Source organism: Procambarus clarkii, chromosome 78 (assembly GCF_040958095.1).
Source record: "Procambarus clarkii isolate CNS0578487 chromosome 78, FALCON_Pclarkii_2.0, whole genome shotgun sequence".
Classification (NCBI taxonomy): domain Eukaryota; kingdom Metazoa; phylum Arthropoda; class Malacostraca; order Decapoda; family Cambaridae; genus Procambarus; species Procambarus clarkii.
This window is the reverse complement of record NC_091227.1, coordinates 5,922,869-5,944,783: the sequence shown is the minus strand read 5'-3', so window position 1 is coordinate 5,944,783 and position 21,915 is coordinate 5,922,869. Positions and strand designations below refer to the sequence as shown.

Genomic DNA, 21,915 nt, shown 5'->3' with positions numbered 1-21,915 from the left:
CTTGGGGTCAGCCCCAGTTGGCACTGTTTGTGTTCAGCCACAGGTGGCACTGCCTGGAGTCAGACACAGGCGGCACTGCCTGGGGTCAGCCACAGGTGGCACTACTTGGATTCACCCACACGTGGCACTGCCTGGGTTCAGCTAAAGGTGGTACTGCCTGGGTTCATCACAGGTGGTACTGCCTGGGATCACCACAGGCGGCATTGCCTGGAGTCAGCCACAGGCGACACTGCCTGGGGTCATCACAGGTGGCACTGCCTGGGGTCAGCCACAGGCGACACTGCCTGGAGTCAGCCACAGGCGACACTGCCTGGGGTCATCACAGGTGGCACTGCCTGGGGTCAGCCACAGGCGGCACTGCCTGGGGTTAGCCACAGGCAGCACTGCCTGGGGTCATCACAAGTGTCACTGCCTGGCATCACCACCGGAGGCACTGCCTGGGTTCACCACAGGCGGCACTGCCTGGGGTCACCACAAGTGGCACTGCCTGGGGTCACAACAGGCGGCACTGCCTGGGGTCACCATTGGCGGCACTGCCTGGGGTCACCTTATGCGGCACTGCTTGGGGTCACAACAAGTGGCACTGCCTGGGTCAGCCACAGGTGGCAATGCCTGGGGTCAGCCACAGGCGGCACTGCCTTGGGTCCCAACTGGCGGCACTGCCTGGGGTCACCATAGGCGGCACTGCCTGGGGTCACCTTAGGTGGCACTGCCTGGGGCCACAACAACACAACAAGTGGCACTGCCTGGGTCAGCCACAAGTGGCACTGCCTGGGGTCAGCCACAGGCGGCACTGCCTGAGGTCACAACAGGCGGCACTGCTAGGAGTCAGCCACAGGAGGCACTGCCTGGGGTCACAACAGGCGGCACTGCCTGGGGTCACCACAGTCGGCACTGCCTGGAATCACCACAGGCGGCACTGCCTGAGGTCATCACAGGCGGTACTGCCTGGGATCATCACAGGCGGCACTGCTTGGGGTCACAACAGGCGGGACTGCCTGGGGTCACCACAAGCGGCACTGCCTGGGGTCAGCCACAGGCGGCACTGCCTGGGTTCACCACAGGTGGCACTGCCTGGGGTCAGCCACAGGTGGCACTGCCTGGCGTCACCACAGGCTGTACTGCCTGGGACCACCATAGGTGGCACTGCCTGGGGTGAGCCACAGGTGGCACTGCCTAGGGTCACCATAGGTGGCACTGCCTGGGGTCAGCCACAGGTGGCACTGCCTGGGGTTAGCCACAGGCGACACTGCCTGGGGTCTGCCACAGGCGGCACTGCCTGGGGTCAACACAGGCGGCACTTCCTGAGGACACCACAGGTGGCACTACCTGGGGTCACCACAGGCGGCACTGCCTTTGGTCACCACAGTCGGCACTGCCTGGGGTCCCAACAGGCGGCACTGCCTGGGGTCACCACAGGTAGCACAGCCTGGGGTCACCACAGGCGGCACTGCGTGGGGTCAGCCACAGACGGCACTGCCTGGGGTCACAACACGTGGCACTGCCTGTGGCAACCACAGGCGGCACTGCCTGAGGTCACCACAGGCGGCACTGCCTGTGGTCAACACAGGCGGCACTTCCTGGGGACACCACAGGTGGCACTGCCTGGGGTCACCACAGGCGGCACTGCCTTTGGTCACCACAGTCGGCACTGCCTGGGGTCCCAACAGGCGGCACTGCCTGGAATCAAAACAGGCAGCACAGCCTGGGTTCACCACAGGCGGCACTGCGTGGGGTCAGCCACAGGCGGCACTGCCTGGGGTCACAGGAAGTGGCACTGCCTGGGGTCACCACAAGTGGAACTACCTGGGGTCAACCACAGGAGGCACTGCCTGAGGCCACCACAGGCGGCACTGCCTGGGGTCATCACAGGCGGCACTGCCTGAGGTCACCACAGGCGGCACTGCCTGGGGTCACAAGAAGTGGCACTGCCTGGGGTCACCACAGGCGGCACTTCCTGGGGTCACAACAGGTGGCACTGCCTGGGGTCACCACAGGCGGCACTGCCTGGGGTCAACACAGGCGGCACAGCCTGGGGTCACCACAGGCGGCACTGCGTGGGGTCAGCCACAGGCGGCACTTCCTGGGGTCACAAGAAGTGGCACTGCCTGGGGTCACCACAGGCGGCACTGCCTGGAGACACAACAGGTGGCACTGCCTGGGGTCACCACAGGCGGCACTGCCTGGGGTCACCACGGGCAGCACTGCCTAGAGTCACCACAGGTGGCACGGCCTGGGGTCACCACAGGCGGCACTGCCTGGAGTCACCACAGGTGGGACTGCCTGGGGTCATCACAGGCGGCACTGCCTGGGGTCACAACAGGTGGCACTGCCTGTGTCAACCACAGGCGGCACTGCCTAGGGTCAGCCACAGGCGGCATTGCCTGTGGTCACCACAGGCGGCACTGCCTGGGGTCAGCCACAGGCGGCACAGCTTGGGGTCACCACAGGTGGCACTGCCTGGGGTCAGCGAAAAACGGCACTGCCTATGGTCACCACAGGATGAACTGCCTGTGGTCAGCCACAGGCGGCACTGCCTGGGGTCACCACAGGCGGCACTGCCTGGGGTCAGCCACCGGCGGCACAGCCTGGGGTCACCACAGGTGGCACTGCCTGTGGTCAGCTAAAGGCGGCACTGCCTATGGTCACCACAGGATGAACTGCCTGGGGTCAGCCACAGGATGAACTGCCTAGGGTCACTACAGGCGGCACAGCCTGGGGTCACCACAGGCGGCACTGCCTGGGGTCACCACAGGCGGCACTTCCTAGGGCCACCATAGGCAACACTGCCTGGGGTCTGCCAAAGGCGGCACTGCCTGGGGTCACCACAGGCGACACTACATGGGGTCAGCCTCAGGTGGCACTGCTTGGGGTCAGCCACAGGCGGCACTGCCTGGGGTCAACACAGGCGAGACTGCATGGGGTTAGCCACAGGTGGCACTGCCTGGGGTCACCACAGGTGGCACTGCCTGGGGTCATAACAGATGGCACTGCCTGGGGTCACAACAGGCGGCACTGCCTGGAGTCAGACACAGGCGGCACTGCCTGAGTCAGCCACAGGTGGCGCTGCCTGGGTTCAGCCACATGTGGCACTGCCTGGGTTTATCGGAGGTGGCACTGCCTGGGATCACCACAGGCGGCACTGCCTGGGGTCAGACACAGGCGACACTGCCTTGGGTCAGCCACAGGCGACACTCCCTGGGGTCATCACAGGTGGCACTGCCTGGGGTCAGCCACAGGCGGCACTGCCTGGGGTTTGCCACAGGCAGCACTGCCTGGCGTCATCACAAGTGGCACTGCCTTGGTCAGCGACAGGTGGCACTGCCTGGGGTCAGCCACAGGCGGCACTGCCTGGGGTCACAACAGGCGGCACTGCTTAGAGGCAGCCACAGGGGGCACTGCCTGGGGTCACAACAGGCGGCACTGCCTTGGGTCACCTCAGTCGGCACTGCCTTGGGTCACCACAGGCGGCACTGCCTGGGGTCACAACAGGCGGCACTGCCTGGGGTCACCATAGGCGGCACTGCCTGGGTTCACCATAGGCGGTACTGCCTGGGGTCACAACATTCGGCACTACCTGGGGTCACCACAAGCGGCAACACCTGGGGTCACCACAAGCGGCACTACCTGGGGTCATCACAGGTGGCACTGCGTGAGGTCAGCCACAGGTGGCACCGCCTGGGGTCACCACAGGTGGCACCGCCTGGGGTCACCACAGGTGGCACCGCCTGGGGTCACCACAGGTGGCACTGCCTGGGGTCACCACAAGCGGCACTACCTGGGGTCATCACAGGTGGCACTGCGTGAGGTCAGCCACAGGTGGCACCGCCTGGGGTCACCACAGGTGGCACCGCCTGGGGTCACCACAGGTGGCACCGCCTGGGGTCACCACAGGTGGCACTGCCTGGGGTCACCACAGGCGGCACTGCCTGGGTTCACCATAGGCGGCACTGCCTGGGTTCACCACTGGCGGTACTGCCTGGGGTCACCACAGGTGGCACTGCGTGAGGTCAGCCACAGGTGGCACTGCCTGGGGTCACCACAGGTGGCACTGCCTGGGGTCACCACAGGTGGCACTGGATGAGGTCAGCCACAGGCGGCACTGCCTGGGGTCACCACAGGTGGCACTGCCTGCGGTCACCACAGGCGGAACTGGATGGGGTCAGTCACAGGAGGTTCTGCCTGGGGTCACCACAGGTGGCACTGCCTGGGGTCACAACAGGCGGCACTGCCTGGGGTCACCATAGGCGGCACTGCCTGGTTTCACCACAGGCGGTACTGCCTGGGGTCACCACAGGTGGCACTGCCTGGGGTCACAACAGGCGGCAATGCCAGGGGTCACCATAAGCGGCACTGCCTGGGGTCACCACAGGCGGCACAGCCTGGGGTCACCACAGGTGGCACTGCCTGAGGTCAACCACAGGTGGCACTGCCTGGGGTCATCACAGGTGGTACTGCCTGGGGTCACCACAGGCGGCACTGGATGGGGTCAGCCACCGGTGGCACTGCCTGGGGTCACCACAGGTGGCACTGCCTGGGGTCACAACAGGCGGCACTGCCTGGGGTCAGCCACAGGTGGCACTGCCTGGGGTTACAACAGGCGGCACCACCTGGGTTCACCACAGGCGGCACTGCCTTTGTTCACCACAGGCGGCACTGGATGGGGTCAGCCACAGGTGGCACTGCCTGGGGTCACCACAGGTGGCACTGCCTGGGGTCACCACAGGTGGCACTGGATAGGGTCAGCCACAAACGGCACTGCCTGGGGTCACCACAGGTGGCACTTCCTGGGGTCACCACAGGTGGCACTGCCTGGGGTCACCACAGGCGGCACTGCCTGGGGTCACCACAGGCGGTACTGCCTAGGGTCACAACATGCAGCACTGCCTGGGGTCACCACAGGTGGCACTGCCTGGGGTCACCACAGGTGGCACTGCTTGGGGTCACAACAGGCGGCACTGCCTGGGGTCACCACAGGTGGCACTGCCTAGGGTCACAACAGGCGGTACTGCTTGGGGTCACAACAGGCGGCACTGCCTGGGGTCACTACAGGTAGCACTGCCTGTGGTCACCACAGGTAGCACTGCCTGGGGTCACCACAGGCGGCACTGCCTGTGGTCACCACAGGTGGCACTGCCTGGGGTCACAACAGGCGGCACTGCCTGGGATCACCATAGGCGGCACTGCCTGGGGTCACCACAGGCGGCATTGCCTGAGGTCAGCCACAGGTGGCACTGCCTGGGGTCACCACAGGTAGCACTGCCTGGGGTCACCACAGGTAGCACTGCCTGGGGTCACCACAGGTAGCACTGCCTGGGGTCACCACAGCGGCACTGCCTGGGGTCAGCCAAAGGTGGCACTGCCTTGGTTCACCATAGGCGGTACTACCAGGGGTCACAACAGGCGGCACTTCCTGGGGTCACCACAAGCGGCACTGCCTGGGGTCAGCCACAGGTGGCACTGCCTGGGGTCACAACAGGCGGCACTGCCTAGGGTCACCACAGGCGGCACTGCCTGGGGTCACCACAGGTGGCACTGCCTGAGATCAGCCACAGGTGGCACTGCTTGGGGTCACCACAGGTGGCACTGCCTGGGGTCACCACAGGCGGCACTGGATGGGGTCAGCCACAAACGGCACTGCCTGGGGTCACCACAGGTGGAACTTCCCGGGGTCACCACAGGTGACACTGCCTGGGGTCACCACAGGCGGCACTGCCTGGGGTCACAACAGGCGGCACTGCCTGGGGTCACCACAGGCGGCACTGGATGGGGTCACGACAGGCGGTACTGCTTGGGGTCACAACAATTTTGGATCAACCAGAGTATACCTGGCAACGAGCTGTCTCTGTGTCAGGATCAGTTGTGACTGTGGAAGAGTTAAGCTGTCAACTCGGGTAGGAGGGATAGTATTTGACACTTCATGGCGTGTCACGTCATTGACAGTGACTGTTGGGTGTGTGTAACATTTCTGTTAGGTTGTCACCATCTAGTCCAGTAACAGTGTCTTAGTGACACAGGGGAATTATATTTACGTAAGAACTTTGAGGAGTCTTTGTGATATGCTAAAGTTGTGTACCTTACGGATGTCTTAGTGACACGTAGGTAAGTTGTGTACCTTATGGAGGTCTTAGTGACACGTAGGTAAGTTGTGTACCTTATGGATGTCTTAGTGACACGTAGGTAAGTTGTACACCTTATGGATGTCTTAGTGACACGTAGGTAAGTTGTGTACCTTATGGATGTCTTAGTGACACGTAGGTAAGTTGTACACCTTATGGATGTCTTAGTGACACGTAGGTAAGTTGTGTACCTTATGGAGGTCTTAGTGACACGTAGGTAAGTTGTGTACCTTATGGATGTCTTAGTGACACGTAGGTAAGTTGTACACCTTATGGATGTCTTATTGACACGTAGGTAAGTTGTACACCTTATGGATGTCTTAGTGACACGTAGGTAAGTTGTACACCTTATGGATGTCTTAGTGACACGTAGGTAAGTTGTGTACCTTATGGATGTCTTAGTGACACGTAGGTAAGTTGCACACCTTATGGATGTCTTAGTGACACGTAGGTAAGTTGTGTACCTTGCGGATGTCTTAGTGACACGTAGGTAAGTTGTGTACCTTATGGAGGTTTTAGTGACACGTAGGTATGTTGTGTACCTTATGGAGGTCTTAGTGACACGTAGGTAAGTTGTGTACCTTATGGAGTCTTAGTGATTCATAGGTAAATTGTGTACCTTATGGGGTCTTAGTGATTGATAGGTAAGATGTGGGAACCGACCTGTGAGATTTATATTTATTTAATTTATATGAATTTATATTTACGTTAATTTATATACTTCGATAGCAATTTGTATGATGTTAAGTGGACTGTATTTCTGCAATAATCTCATAATCTCACAAATCGATCCTCTACACATTAGGGGGGTTTATTAAATTTATATATGCAGCCAATCAAACTACAGTAATAGACTACATACATTGAAGAGGTTCCTTATCTTATAGTACAGCAGGTTAGTCCACCAGGTACAACTAGGGTGTAGACACCAAATTATCCTCTTTGAGGTAGCTTCCATCACCCAGTAACTGGTGCACAAAATCTTGCTTCCTCGTCTTGACCTGTCAAAAGGGCGCTAACTGTGAAGCCAGATACCAATATATGACAAGCTATATCAGAGAAAATACTGTACATGGAACATAAAGACCTGGCTTAATTACCTTTAGTTTGAGGCGATTTCGTGATCTAACCTGATCACCCTACCCAATGACATTAATGGCCACTAATGATAGATAATGGGTTTCGGAAAGAACACTTAACTTGATTTGTAGACAGCGTGTTGAAAATGGTACACCTTTAGTTTCCATAACACTACGTCCAAGTAAATTAACAGGAGCCGTATTTGCTCCTGTGAGCCTCTGGTCTAGTATCAACAATGGCAATGTCTAACACTCCATACTATTGACGCTACTGGCCGACATTGTCCAGATATGATAGGAGCCGAATTTGCTCCACACGTCTCGGAGGTGACACAACAATGGCTGCCCTCCTTCCCCCCCTGACGCCTGGCTTACATTGTCCACATGACAGAAAGTGATAGAAGGGTCACATTTACTCTACTTTAATATTGATAATTAAGTTAATTTATATAAGATGTTTTTATGATGGTAAAGTCCAAAGACTAATGTATTTAAGAATAATTCCCACCATAATAGGTGGAGAATATAATAGTATGTGGTGATGATATTCCGTTTTCTTTAGACGGTAATTCCACTACAAGTTACGTTTTCTATGGGTAACTTGTTTATACAACACAGCTATTATCTGTCTGTATGATATATTTATTAAATGGTGTCGGATTTTCCGATATAATTCCCCAGGGGCTGCTCACGGGTCGAAGTCCTAATTAGAACAGACGAACACCGATACTCCTCCTTCGAATTATTAGATTAATTTGATGTTAGTAGTTAGTAATCACACATTTGTGCGTCTGTTCGTACAGGACGGATGTCCCGTACTAGAGTTGCAGGGGTTAGAAGTCTAATGCGATTTCATTTCCCTGTCAACTCTTGAAAGGCTAATATTCAAGCCTTATTACATATTATTTAACCCAGAAGACTGAATGTGATCAAGTACTACAGTCAAGTATGATTCAGGGACTGCAGTGAGATCAGTGACATTAGATATAACTTGAAGTTTGTTCAGGTAACTGGTCACTGATATATAAACACTGAGGCCCATGGAATACATCTTGATTAAATAATAAATGTATCAAATCAGTCATCAGATTTATTGGGGTTTTAATTTAGTTAATTGATTCAGAAGATTGAATAGCTCATCATTAAAGTAAAGTATAGTTCTGAGACTGCAGTGGGTTCAGTGACATTGGTCGCAGTGACTTGTAGCTGTTTTAGGCTACTGTTCACTGATTTGCCACTGAGACCTCATGAACTCATCTTCAGCTTTAAATGATGATACTAACATCAACCTCTGTTGGTATAGTCAGCTGTAATCTCCTTAGTATAATGCTACTGGAGAAATATAATCAGCTGACAAATTTAGATTGCTACTGGTATTGTTTATCTGCAGGCATAGGTCTCCTCAGGCTTGATACTGGGCCTGAGAGTAATTTACCTCCTGCAGAGTTTAACATGGTTATACCCTGATATTTAGTAGGGCTACCGATGAATTGATGGTAGTAGTCTGTCCCCACAAGGACAGCTATTTGGCATTTGATTTGCTCAAATTTACCTGCAGCTGCTTGATAATAGCTTTCCAGGTCAGCATAATCAACTTGAGATTGTTGTGACAAATCTTCACATTTCTTGATCTGTCTTGTTAAGTGGCCTTTAAGACCTGCAAGGGTTCTTTTCATTCTCCCTGCATTATCTATATTGGCTCGTTGGTGAAGCCTTGTGGGACTTGTACTTGGGCTGCTCATAATACTGAACAAACACTAATGGTAGCCTAGGGTAAATTCTGCACTCACTAGGCAATAATCCTACCTCTACTAGAGGTTAGCACTTAAAATTAATACACATTATATATATACAATCATCCACACTAATGATTTGAGTGATAAACCAGTGTCACTGGAAGTACCTTTAGGTTAGCTCTTCTATATCACCCTAGGATGGTAGAGACACTAATTAATCACTCAAAGGTGTAATGATCATAAGTAAATTATTATATATACAACTCAACTCGAGTTGATAAAAATTACACCCAAAATGGGGTCTGCACCATTCATTAATGGTGTTAGGTTGTTTAATATAGTACAACTGACTATGGTAATAATGGGACTAAGATGAACAATAATAGTTCAACTAGTCAATTTTAATATCCTACCCTATTGTGGGTTGGCAATTAGTAAATATTATACTGTGATCACTAGTGCAATATATATTAAATAATTCTCTATTTTGGAGAAATAATATACACAATTATTGATAATAGCCTCTTAATTAGCCTCTATGAAACTTCTAATATTATCTAGAAGTATTAAATATTATTAGTGACCTCGCGAAATAAACTCCACAAAATTCGTAGATAATCTCTCGCGAAATTTAACACCACGAAATCCGTGAACAATATCGCGAAGACACAGTCACTAATTTGGCTGGCTTCTATATTAGCGCTGTCATTTCACAGAATAACACGCCACCAAATCTGTGGGTGTACATGAAACCGCTGACGAAGCTGATCTGAACTGAGCGGGGCTCGTGAACTCGCACGAGTCAACGCCGCCGTCATTGACTGCTGGCTTTGTTTAAATAACACTGCACTAGATATTTAATGAATCCACTGGTTAACTGGTTCATCCGGTACTAAGATGACCAAATGTGGGTTCAAAGGATCAAATAATCCGTCATCCGGTTCGAAGATGACCAAATAATGTGGGAACCGACCTGTGAGATTTATATTTATTTAATTTATATGAATTTATATTTACGTTAATTTATATACTTCGATAGCAATTTGTATGATGTTAAGTGGACTGTATTTCTGCAATAATCTCATAATCTCACAAATCGATCCTATACACATTAGGGGGGTTTATTAAATTTATATATGCAGCCAATCAAACTACAGTAATAGACTACATACATTGAAGAGGTTCCTTATCTTATAGTACAGCAGGTTAGTCCACCAGGTATAACTAGGGTGTAGACACCAAATTATCCTCTTTGAGGTAGCTTTCATCACCCAGTAACTGGTGCACAAAATCTTGCTTCCTCGTCTTGACCTGTCAAAAGGGCGCTAACTGTGAAGCCAGATACCTATATATGACAAGCTATATCAGAGAAAATACTGTACATGGAACATAAAGACCTGGCTTAAATTAGTTACCTTTAGTTTGAGGCGATTTCGTGATCTAACCTGATCACCCTACCCAATGACATTAATGGCCACTAATGATAGATAATGGGTTTCGGAAAGAACACTTAACTTGATTTGTAGACAGCGTGTTGAAAATGGTACACCTTTAGTTTCCATAACACTACGTCCAAGTAAATTAACAGGAGCCGTATTTGCTCCTGTGAGCCTCTGGTCTAGTATCAACAATGGCAATGTCTAACACTCCATACTATTGACGCTACTGGCCGACATTGTCCAGATATGATAGGAGCCGAATTTGCTCCACACGTCTCGGAGGTGACACAACAATGGCTGCCCTCCTTCCCCCCCCTGACGCCTGGCTTACATTGTCCACATGACAGAAAGTTATAGAAGGGTCACATTTACTCTACTTTAATATTGATAATTAAGTTAATTTATATAAGATGTTTTTATGATGGTAAAGTCCAAAGACTAATGTATTTAAGAATAATTCCCACCATAATAGGTGGAGAATATAATAGTATGTGGTGATGATATCCCGTTTTCTTTAGACGGTAATTCCACTACAAGTTACGTTTTCTATGGGTAACTTGTTTATATAACACAGCTATTATCTGTCTGTATGATATATTTATTAAATGGTGTCGGATTTTCCGACATAAGTTGTGTACCTTATGGAGTCTTAGTGATTCATAGGTAAGTTGTGTACCTTATGGAGTCTTAGTGATTCATAGGTAAGTTGTGTACCTTATGGGGTCTTAGTGATTCATAGGTAAGTTGTGTACCTTATGGAGTCTTAGTGATTCATAGGTAAGTTGTGTACCTTATGGATTCTTAGTTACACGTAGATAACTTGTACACCTTATTGATATCTTACTGACACGTAGGAAAGTTTACTTTATGGATGTCTTAGTGACATGTAGGTAAGTTGTGTACTGTGGGGAAAGGGATTACCAGCTAGCTTTTAGACTATGTGTTGGAGCGCAAGTCGCTAGGTTGCACTCTGACATGAGTGCACGAAAGTGCACTCACTCTAGATTCCGTAGTTCTTCATAGACATCTCTTGTTTGATGTATATGAAGAACATTGACCCAGGACTGTACAGTAAGACTATGGAGGCCGCCGATGCTTTTCTGTGAGAAGAGGTGCAGCCATTATCATGTATTTAACATTTAAGTGTATGGAGAGAGGAGAAACAGGTATTGGTGGTGGTAGTAGAACCAACTGTTCTAGTCGCTTGTGTAAACACCAAGGCCTCCCAGTACTAACGTCACAAGGCACCACGTGACTGAAGGTAGCCTTTTGATTCGTGGGGCACCTCATTGCATCCATAGGCCTAGCTGCTGATTGGTCAACTAGTAGAACAGAGGGAAAAAGCATGGCCCACTCCTGCCCTGCCCTGGGTAGACATTCAGCCCCGTGTTGCTGTGTTTGTCAGACATGTTTTCTCGTGGTTCGACCAAATGACGAGAAATACTGTCTAGGGCAGGGGTGGGCAACCTTTTTGAGAGTGCGTACCAAAATCAGCCAAGTCTCTGACACAAACTTTTTCCAAGTGCCAACCATTTTTTTTAGAACATATTTGGTATCTCTTAAGAACTTTTTAAACGAAAAAAGTAATAAATTACCTCAGTGCAGTAAAACATAGTATAAAAAAACAGAAAAAAATTTATTTAACCTTCAGAAGTACATTTCAACAGCCTTTAAGCTTTTGTGACTTTAATAGAATACAACAGATAAAAAACTTGTTGACTCCTTTTATATACTGTCAGTGAGACTTCTGCTGCTGCATAACTGATGACAGAGATTTTACATCGGGTTTATATTTAGTAACATTGAGAGATATGCATGCAACGCTAGTTTCATCTGTCATGCTACACCTGTTACGAGACTTAACAAAGTTCATAATTGAGAACAAAGATTCGCAAGCATATGTAGACGAAAACATAGTTAGCAATGCTGTTGCAAGGTTTTTTAAACAGACATAATTTTCTGGAATAGTATTCCAAGTCCTTAATACTTCGTTTTCCGCATTTCTCTTTGTTACTTTCATCTCTAATCTCTCTCTTTCAATATTTTCCAAGTCAACTCTAAGTTCAACAAATTTCTGCTTCCAAATTGAGCTACTCTGAAATTCAATCAACTGCATCTCAAAATCATCCATGTCTATCCATGAAAACATTTGCAAGTTTACTTCATCCATTTTGATGCTGTCTGGAAACATGATGAACTTTACTGTGTCTTCCAGTTCTCTGAATTTGGCAAATCTTGTAGAGAACTGCCAAACTGTTGACTCGATAATGTTTACAAACAGCTTTTGAAGACTTTTGTGGTCTGTTCTGCCATCTTTTAGATCACTGATGTACCTCTTTAGGTTTGGAAAGTATCTAAATCTCTCATTATTTACATCCCTCCTAAAAACCTTAAGCTTCATTTCAAAAGCTTTTATGTAACAAAACATAACATCAAGTGTCTTACCAGAGCTCTGTAACTTAATATTCAATTCATTTAAATGTTCACAAAAATCTGCAAAAAACATCAGTTTACAAACCCACACGATGTCAGAAAATTCATGGTATGACACTTGTTGGTCGTTCAAATAGAGCTTTATCTCATCTAAGCATTCAATAAATCGTTTCAGAACCAAGCCTCTGCTAAGCCAACGAACATGGTTGTACATTTTCAGTCCTTTATACACAGATTCTACCTCATCCAGTAGAGTTTGAAATTGTCTTTTATTTAAAGGCCTTTAATGCGCTGAATAATCTTTTTCTTTTCTGAAAAGTTGTCAAAAAGAAAAGGTGCACATTCTAGCCAAGCTTCTTTAATATACTCCCCATCACAGAGAGGCTTTCCGTGTTGGGCAATAACTTTTGAAACTTCAAAACTAGCAGCAACTAAGTTGGAACTGGGCCTACCTGAAATATAATTCATAAAAGTTTTAGCTTGTGTTTTTGTCTTGCTCAGTTCACGAGAAATGAATTCTCTTTGTTCCTCCTCAGTTTTATTGCTTAAGTTCTTATGAACATTTTCAAAATGTCTCTTTACAGAAGAAGTTCTACAAACAACTGTGTCAGAACAGAAAATGCATAAAGCTTTATCATCCTTCTTAATCATGCCAAACTTTTCAGTCCAGTATTCCTTAAATTCTCTAATATCCTCTTCATTTGACTGACATCGTTTCTTAGCTGGTGGTGGTGACATTCTGTACAATCTGTAAAGGGCATGAAATTAAAATAAGTAATATATTGATATGCATGGACGAGAAGGAAGATCAAAAGTAAGTCAAAATAGTATATAATGAGTAACTCCAATGAATAGCAATGATAACGGATTGTGTTGTCGTTGTGAAGTGCAGTGACGAGAAATGAATTAGCCTACTTCTACTGAAATGCGAGTATTTAAAGAATTATTTATTTCCTGTTAATATTATAGCACACACAAACTTTGTAGAAAAGTATACGTACGTTTATTCTAACTTTATTCAATAAGTTTAATAAGCCAATGTTTGAGGTAAGCGTGACGAGACAATGAACATAATAAAAATCTTCAGAGGATTTTTTTTTCTTTTATGAAAATTAGAGGGTTTTCTTTATTTTACATTACTAACTGTCCCCCTAGACTCTAGGGGGACAGTTAGTAACTCATTTATCATTGTTCTGTCATTGCGGGTCCATCAAGCAGAATCTGGGATTGCGGCGATAGGAATTACGATAATTTAATAGTGAAAGGAAGCAGAATATATACTGTAACTCACCACGAGGTCACACACAGTGTAAGGTAGACTTCTTTATAGTGCATCTGCTCATATTGTGACCATCTGTCAACCTAGTGTGACACGCAGTAATCTGAAGGGATCAGAGACTGTGCCCAGTAGCTGCGAATACGTTACTTAGGGAAATAATTTGGCTTCAGCCAGTTCTGGGGGACATAGAAATTCCCGCCCAATCCGTTGGACCAGCCCGTGTAACTTGAACACAAGGTTGCCATCAGAGTAAAGCGCCACTCGGTGCACCATGTGTGCTCACTCTCTCTTCCTCACAAGAGCTGAGGGGCAGCTCACTATCGTGTGAGCGATAAAATAATGCTCTCGTGTGTGGAGAGCCATCCCTCGCGAGTGTTGTCAGTTGAGGGAACCTGCACAGTTGGCCTTGCCGCGCCACACCGTGCTGCGTCAGACTCGTCATCACATGTGGCAGTGTCCAAACAGCAAACATTGTGCTGAGGAGGTCTGGTCGAGGATCGGGCCGCAGATACTCTAAGCCCCGAAACCATCTCAAGGTAACCTGATCAGCACCCCGTTTCAACACCGGGTCACAATACACATGGTCTCCTATACCAACGTGAGGAGGAAGTTTGGATGAACTTCAGTCAATTGCCGTATTCAGTGTCAGTATGTATGGGAGAAGTGTGCTTGAGAAGGATGGTCTAAGTGAATACTCATATTTCTGTATTTGGTGCTAAAGTTTTTTTGGTTGATGTTAAGTCAACTTCCGGTAGAACGTTTTCCTAGAGCACCTGGTTAGGTGAAGGAAGCATAGTCGAGGAAGACGCACCAGTAAAGAGCGACCACAGTACGTTGGAGGGAACTACTGTGATAAAGTAGTTAATGTTGTGTATGTAATATACCAGGGAACTCAGTTATAGTCAGAGGTACAATTATGTTAGTGATTTTTTTCAGTTCAATATTATACCAATCTGTGTAGAGAATTCCATGAATGTGTTTTCTAAATCCAAGTAAAACCAGTGATTCAAGAGAGGTAATGGGTTATCTGTTGTCATACCCTGTGTAAGAAATTACTGTGTTTATTGATTAATATTCTTATGATTATTAATTACGATTGTGTTGTGTTGTGATTTGTTGTGCAGTGTGATTGATTAGCACTGAGTAGTAAAGCAACATGTTGCTGTGTTTTGCTTGTCTGCGTGACAAGGACTTGATGTGATCTTTACTTGGTAATTTAGGATTCAGTGAGAAGTAATTAAGGGTAATTAATGTCATAAAGTGAAGTGACATAGTTTTGTTTGGTAAGCTGTCGTGAGTGACTGTGTTGTGGTAACGTAATTCGTTCTCGATTAATTATATGTCCGTTTCACAGCAATTAGTGCAATTACTCACTGAGTGTTTAATTGGTCAGAGTGACTGAGTAGTTATGATAGCGAATTATTGTTTTGATATATTTGATTGTCTGAGATACAAGATTGTGATTAACGTAGATTACCTTTGCTGTTGACCCTCCGGTTGACAGTAAATTAACATATTTAATTACCAAGTACTTCAGTAGTTCTGTAGTTCAGTTTTTCAATATATAAGCCTGAAGTGGCACAGATTAGAATCTGTTGCCATTCTAAGAGTGACAAAGGAGATAGACTCTTGCTAAACTTGCTGTCTGGTTAACTGTCTTTAACCACTGTGATTCGCCGAGTTTATCGTAACATTCCCCCATGTGCATAATATTAAGTGTTTGCCTTTTCTTTTTGGTAAAACGATAAAATCCCTTTCCTGAACACGCACATGTAAAAAAATATAAAAAATTCCACTTACTTTGGGTGTGGGGACGTGGAGAAGGGAGCGTCATGAGCTGGTCGCTTGTGGGTGAAGTTCAGGAGGCGGTCACATGGGTGTTTCAATACTGCGAAGTGCAACATATATATTTTCAATTATTTGTTCAATGTATTTCCAATGCAGTTTTATTTGTTTTGTTTTATCATATATGATGAATATTTGTTTCCTTTACAATATGTGTACCGTAGAACGTTCATAATGTTCCATGGAACTGTGATACATGTGTCAGTAATGTGTCCAAAATAAATGTTTATTGTCGCAATATTATGTGTTAAAAATTCACCAAAATTTAAATATGTACAGTTTCACACACTATTTACACAGTAACACACTGTATTACACACTCAGTACTTCGGAAGTGAGTGATAATCAACGAAATAGTCCATGGTACACAGCGCGACTTCGCTCTCGTTGCACCAGGTACAGATAGATTTTCGCTTCCTGATTCTTCGTTCTGTGTGCTTGAAAATAAAGTACTCGCGTACACCCTTGGCTTTAGTACCTGTAGGTGGTAAGTAGCCAAACTTGTGAAGCATAAGATAGTATTGAAAAGATTATAGGAAAAGGTCAATTTGTAAGGAAGTCTTGGAAAGATTGCTTTGTAAGGTGCCACACTGGAAGAGATTCAGGTATTCTGGAAGAGACTCAGTCATTCCGGAAGAGATTCCGTTATTCTAGAAAATATCTATGGAAAACACCACCATGGAAGTTGCTAACACTGTTCATCTATGCTACTTGTATCAGATGGATCATCACTAGAACCCAGAAAACGATTCATCTATGTACATTTATACAAATTGGAGATGGCATGGGTGGGCCAGGGTGGCTCTCAGAGCTACAACAGAATAGCAGTCTCCGTGGTGTAGTGGTATAGCAGTCTCCGTGGTGTAGTGGTAAGACACTCGCCTGGCGTTCCGCGAGCGCTATGTCATGGGTTCGTATCCTGGCCGGGGAGGATTTACTGGGCGCAATTCCTTAACTGTAGCCTCTGTTTAACGCAACAGTAAAATGTGTACTTGGATGAAAAAACGATTCTTCGCAGCAGGGGATCGTATTCCAGGGACCATAGGATTAAGGACTTGCCTGAAACGCTACGCGTACTAGTGGCTGTACAAGAATGTAACAACTCTTGTATATATCTCAAAAAAAATAAAGAATACGGTCAATATATCGTCCTCATCAGTGCTGTATCACTTGCATCCGATCTTTGTGTTAGGTTCTTATTGCGCCAAGCTTCATAATTATCATGACCCATATATTCTTCAGACAATAAGGTCTGAATTTCACCGAGAGAGCGCGATTTTTCAACACCAAGTCGAACAGGTGTTTGGGAGCCAGAGGCGCGTGCGCCACCCATGGTTGTTCACTCAGTACATACCCAGCCAGCAGCCCAAGGACATTCTGGGATTTTTTTTCCAAGATAGCTGCCTCTCACTGGAGGTCCCAGTTGTCCATTTCGTGCACAATCTACCACGCAAGCGTTTTGAATGGGCACGAAATGTTAAAAAGGTGTTTTCTCGGTTGGCGCAGCACAGTGGTTAAGTGTCATGGAAGAACATTAATGTAACGTCAAGATTGTTGTGCTTTGTATTGGATTTAGTTCTTTATGAATAAATTGTTATTGTAGGCAAAAGAATAGTGTCTTTATGTCAATACCTTCCAATATTATTGTCCCACACATGCTGCAACATATTGAACTGTTCTTGCAAACTTTAATGAAGGCCTGCTTCTGGATTCGAACCTGATCCATAGCCACACATATAAAATTAAATTTGGTGTGAGAACTTGTGAGCGACCCTTATCATTGCACTAAGCACTTGAGAAGATCAATTACCTATTGGATAAGGGTCCTAGTTGTTTTTGAACCCTTGTGGCTGCTCCCTCAGTTTATTTAAGTTTAAAACTATTTAATCTAGTCTGGCACTTAACGTGCCTGACTGAATTTGGGAAGGCATCGGACAAGGGAGTCCAATGGTGGGGATAACGAGGGGACGGGGGAGTTTGGGATGGGGGTCCCGAGATGGCGGGAATGGAGAATGGTGGGGAGGACAAAGGGGCAGGGAAGTGGGACATGGTGGGAAGGAAGAGGGGATGGTGGAGTGGGGAATGGTTGGGAGGCAATGGTGGGGAGGACTGGGGGACAGGGAAGGTTGCTGTGGCTGGGTACTGCTAGTACTCTCATAAACCCATTGTACCTTCTATAAATAATAATAAATAAATAAATATATATTTATAGACAAAAATGCAAATGCCAGCTTCATGTCATCTTTTGCAGATGACACAAAATTCAGGATGAAAATTTCTTGTGTTGAAAACTCTGAAAAAAATCATGCTAATATTAATAATATTTTCGATTGGGCAGCAAACAATAACGCGATGTTTACCAGTGATGAATTCCATTTACTTCGGGATAGATAAAATTAAAACCTTCAATGAAATACTTGAAACAAGACACAATCAGACCTACCCATAGTAGGAAAGCAGCATGTAAAGGATCTAGGAATGATGATGTCTGACGATCTAACATTTAGGAAGCATAATGAAACAACTATTGTGTCAGCTAGAAAAATGATAGAATGGATTAAAAAACAGTCACATCCAGGGATCCATCACAATGTTCATGCTGTTCAAATCACTTGTGCTAAGCCTCCTTAAGAACTGCTCAATATTCTGTTCCCCCTTCAATACATGGATAGCCAAGTCACAAATTTGCACAGAAAATTAACGACATATTGAAGCGAACGACTTGGCAGGATATGCAGAATAAAGCTAATGAACAGTAGAGATGCCACAGGCCTAATTAGAGAACACTGCAAGAACATCAGAAGTCCATGGTTGTTCATTATCCTCCCAGCAAGTGTAAGAAATATTACCAGAATAGATGTGGAAATATTTAAGAAAAAAATTGACAGTTTTTTGTAAGAAGTACCGCACCAAACAGGCAGTAGTAGATATGTTGACCTGCAAGCTGCTTCAAACAACAATTTGTTAGATCTAACTCTTACAAGTCAAGCCTAGATTCAGGCCGGGCATGCTAGAAGAAGAACTCCCAGAATCTTCTCTATGTAAGATCCGGGTAAGTTTTCGCATCAATTTCGCTAGTCACTCTTCATGCAAGGAAATTTCATTAAAACACTCACTACCAGCATCGACAGTACAGTGTAACTGCTCCAACTGATATTGCATCAAACACATTGTTCATCCTGTACTAATCTCCAGTCACTCGTTTCGAATGAGTATGAAGTTACTTCCGACATTCAACTTTAACAGTCCCACCAATCCAACACATAATGTAACTCTTTCTTCCTATATCATAGCAAATGGCACAACACTCAAAACTCCCAAAAAATATTACTTTTATTCAGCAAGCCACAGTTCAGCCTCCACCAGCTATGTCCATAGTTATCCATACCGAACCTAGACAAGCTATCTAGCACCAAACAATGATACATAAAGGTGATTGGCAACATTCGTGTTTCACGAACCTCACACGATAGCCTGTGAATGTTAATCAAATCTAACCTAGTCGCACTCGTGTGAGATAGATGTGTGAATGTCACCAGCCCAGGAGGTACCAGAGTCACATCCCGAAAAACTACACAATCTAATCAAGTTAGCCAACAACTGTCGGAAATCGGACATACACATTAACATTATAGTTACCCCATAAAAAATCAGAGAATGGGATTTCGTGACGTCATCACACAACACGTAAAATATTATATCTCATTTCTTTTAAAACTTCAATCTACTGTTTAAACTTAATAAAGTAGTATTCACTTGGACTGAATATAATTAAATACACAACAAAGTATAGCTTAGCTCCCTCGTTACTGTTAAATGAAATCATAAATAGAACCAGCAAAACATTTTAGGACATCACCCCTGTGGAGGGAGGCTGGCGTCACGTACATCACTGAACTTGTAAACACAGACACGAAACAAGGGCTCCTTGAGAATTGCGACACACGTCACGCACGATAGAAAACTTACTCTATCCTAGTGAACTGCCACAGCAAACCCTCAACAACAGGAATACTTGAGTATCCGACTGCCTTATATTCTTTTATTAGTAATGTGCACTATGTAATACTAGATAGGTAGCCGGTTATGAGCATACAAAAACCACAAAATGAGTTTACTTTTTACTACACACACAAATATTCCATGTCACACCTGTGCTTTATATGTTAATGAGCAATTCTTACAGCCTTAACTTTTTTACAGGTAATATGTGATTGGGAGTAATTGCAAGCTGAGCTGCAATTACAACAACAACAACAATTGAACAACAAGGACATAAACAGTGATGTTTCTTGTTACTCTACCTGTACACCAACACCTCTGTGCTAGGCCGCCATTTTATGCACCCTGATGCACATGGCACACCCTAATCTGATGGAAAAATAATAACTAGCCTAATTAGACCAATTCAACCACTCAGCTAAGGACTATACATGTTATTTAAAACTGTAGAGTAGTAGTATTCATAATATTAGTAGATTAGGCCACCATATGTGATATAATTTTATAAAGATTAGGTAAACAATTGCCATTTATCAATTATCCACTTCAAGGTGGTATAAGTGGCAATTGTCCTTCCAACTATGTGGAGATAAGATTCTGGCAGGCTGAATCAAAATATAACGTCTACTTATCATAATAATAATACAATATTCAAGTAACAAAAAATTTAATAAAAAACAATTAATTCCCTGCTAGGATTTTTCCCACAACACCCTCAATATATTCACAACCATCATCCCAAACGGCACACACACACAGAGGTGACAATTAAAATCCCCACTTTGCACCAACGATCACATACTATACCTTAAAAAACGGAAACAAATCCACAACAATTTTTATTTTTACACATCATATTTTCTGATAGAGCATAAACCTTCAAAATCGTAACCATATTACCATAAACCGATGCTATATCAATAACATATACCCATCCTCATTCCTCTCAACTTGCAACACCCTAATCAACAACGACATTCTAAGGAATGACAACGAATGAAAAAACCCTGAAACAACTGAGCCAACAACTTCATCTGATCCACATTTTTAACCCTGTGTTGTTGAATTAACAAAGCAAGAAGATGAAAACGCCAAAAAAAACTCATCCAGTTAAGATTATTTGAAGTCGCCTTTTTTCGATGTCAAGAAATCTATACACATTCTTAGAGGCACAGCAAAAGGTCACTATAAAATCCAACAACAAAGCTAATCAACAAACTACTGAACTCGGCACCCAAGTCAATACCATGTTCTCTGCCATCCGCTACAGTTTTTTTATCCGTAATCCCGGACACTATACCCTCCTCCAAACCAAACATATCAGAAATTCCATCACCACAAACCAAATACATCCATGTAAACACACCCTTCATCGACTGTTAGAAACACTTCCCTGTATAAACTACGTTTCAGTGACCATGAGAGAGCACACACCTCCCCACCTCATGATCCACATCAATCTCGTGAAACACTTTTTTGGACACAAAGATGTCCAACTTCACCACTCGAGCTATCAACTACACACACGTCCTTTAGGGTTTTTACCAACGCCTCCACACTCAACTTCCTACCATTGCGATGCAGTACCGAATTGCAATAAAATAAATTACCATCCTGGAAGCGTCAACCCAACCACCACCACCACTGCCAACCATCTCCCCAGAAATCATATCTGACGATCGACCCCAATCATTCGCCACACAACTAGTGACAGATGACGAAGCAAGCATAAAAGCCTTATCAGCACAATCCCCATCAACAAGGACAACACACCACGGTACAGAGGTACCGATGGTAGTGAGACCAACCGTCTCACTACCTCCACTGTGCACGGGTCCTATCATCGGCGGGATATCTACTTCGGGGGAACACATTTGCCTGAACCTCAGGATCATCCTGACATATAGCCTCCACTTGCCCAGACAGCCTGCACTAAAACAAGTATGCTCCTGTTCTTGTTAAAACATTTACTGTGCTCCGTGC

The 21,915-nt window shown here is 46.0% G+C and overlaps 1 protein-coding gene across 1 annotated transcript; it reads right to left on the bottom strand.

Moving 5' to 3' along the window:
- Positions 1 to 12,831: 12,831 nt before the first annotated feature.
- LOC123750116 (uncharacterized) lies at positions 12,832 to 20,397 on the bottom strand. The gene is made up of 2 exons (XM_069314320.1): positions 20,378 to 20,397; positions 12,832 to 13,554 (listed from the first exon to the last, which is right to left on the bottom strand). Exons 1-2 carry the CDS (start codon positions 20,395 to 20,397, stop codon positions 13,080 to 13,082), a joined length of 495 nt encoding a protein of 164 aa, XP_069170421.1. The 3' UTR covers positions 12,832 to 13,079.
- Positions 20,398 to 21,915: the final 1,518 nt, after the last annotated feature.

Bases quoted from the DNA above. Each gene is read 5' to 3' on its own strand.
- LOC123750116 (XM_069314320.1), bottom strand. From the start codon at position 20,397: ATGAATACTACTACTCTACA. The intron at 13,555-20,377 runs GTTTTAAATAAC...TGCCCTTTACAG, and splicing joins ATGAATACTACTACTCTACA to ATTGTACAGAATGTCACCAC.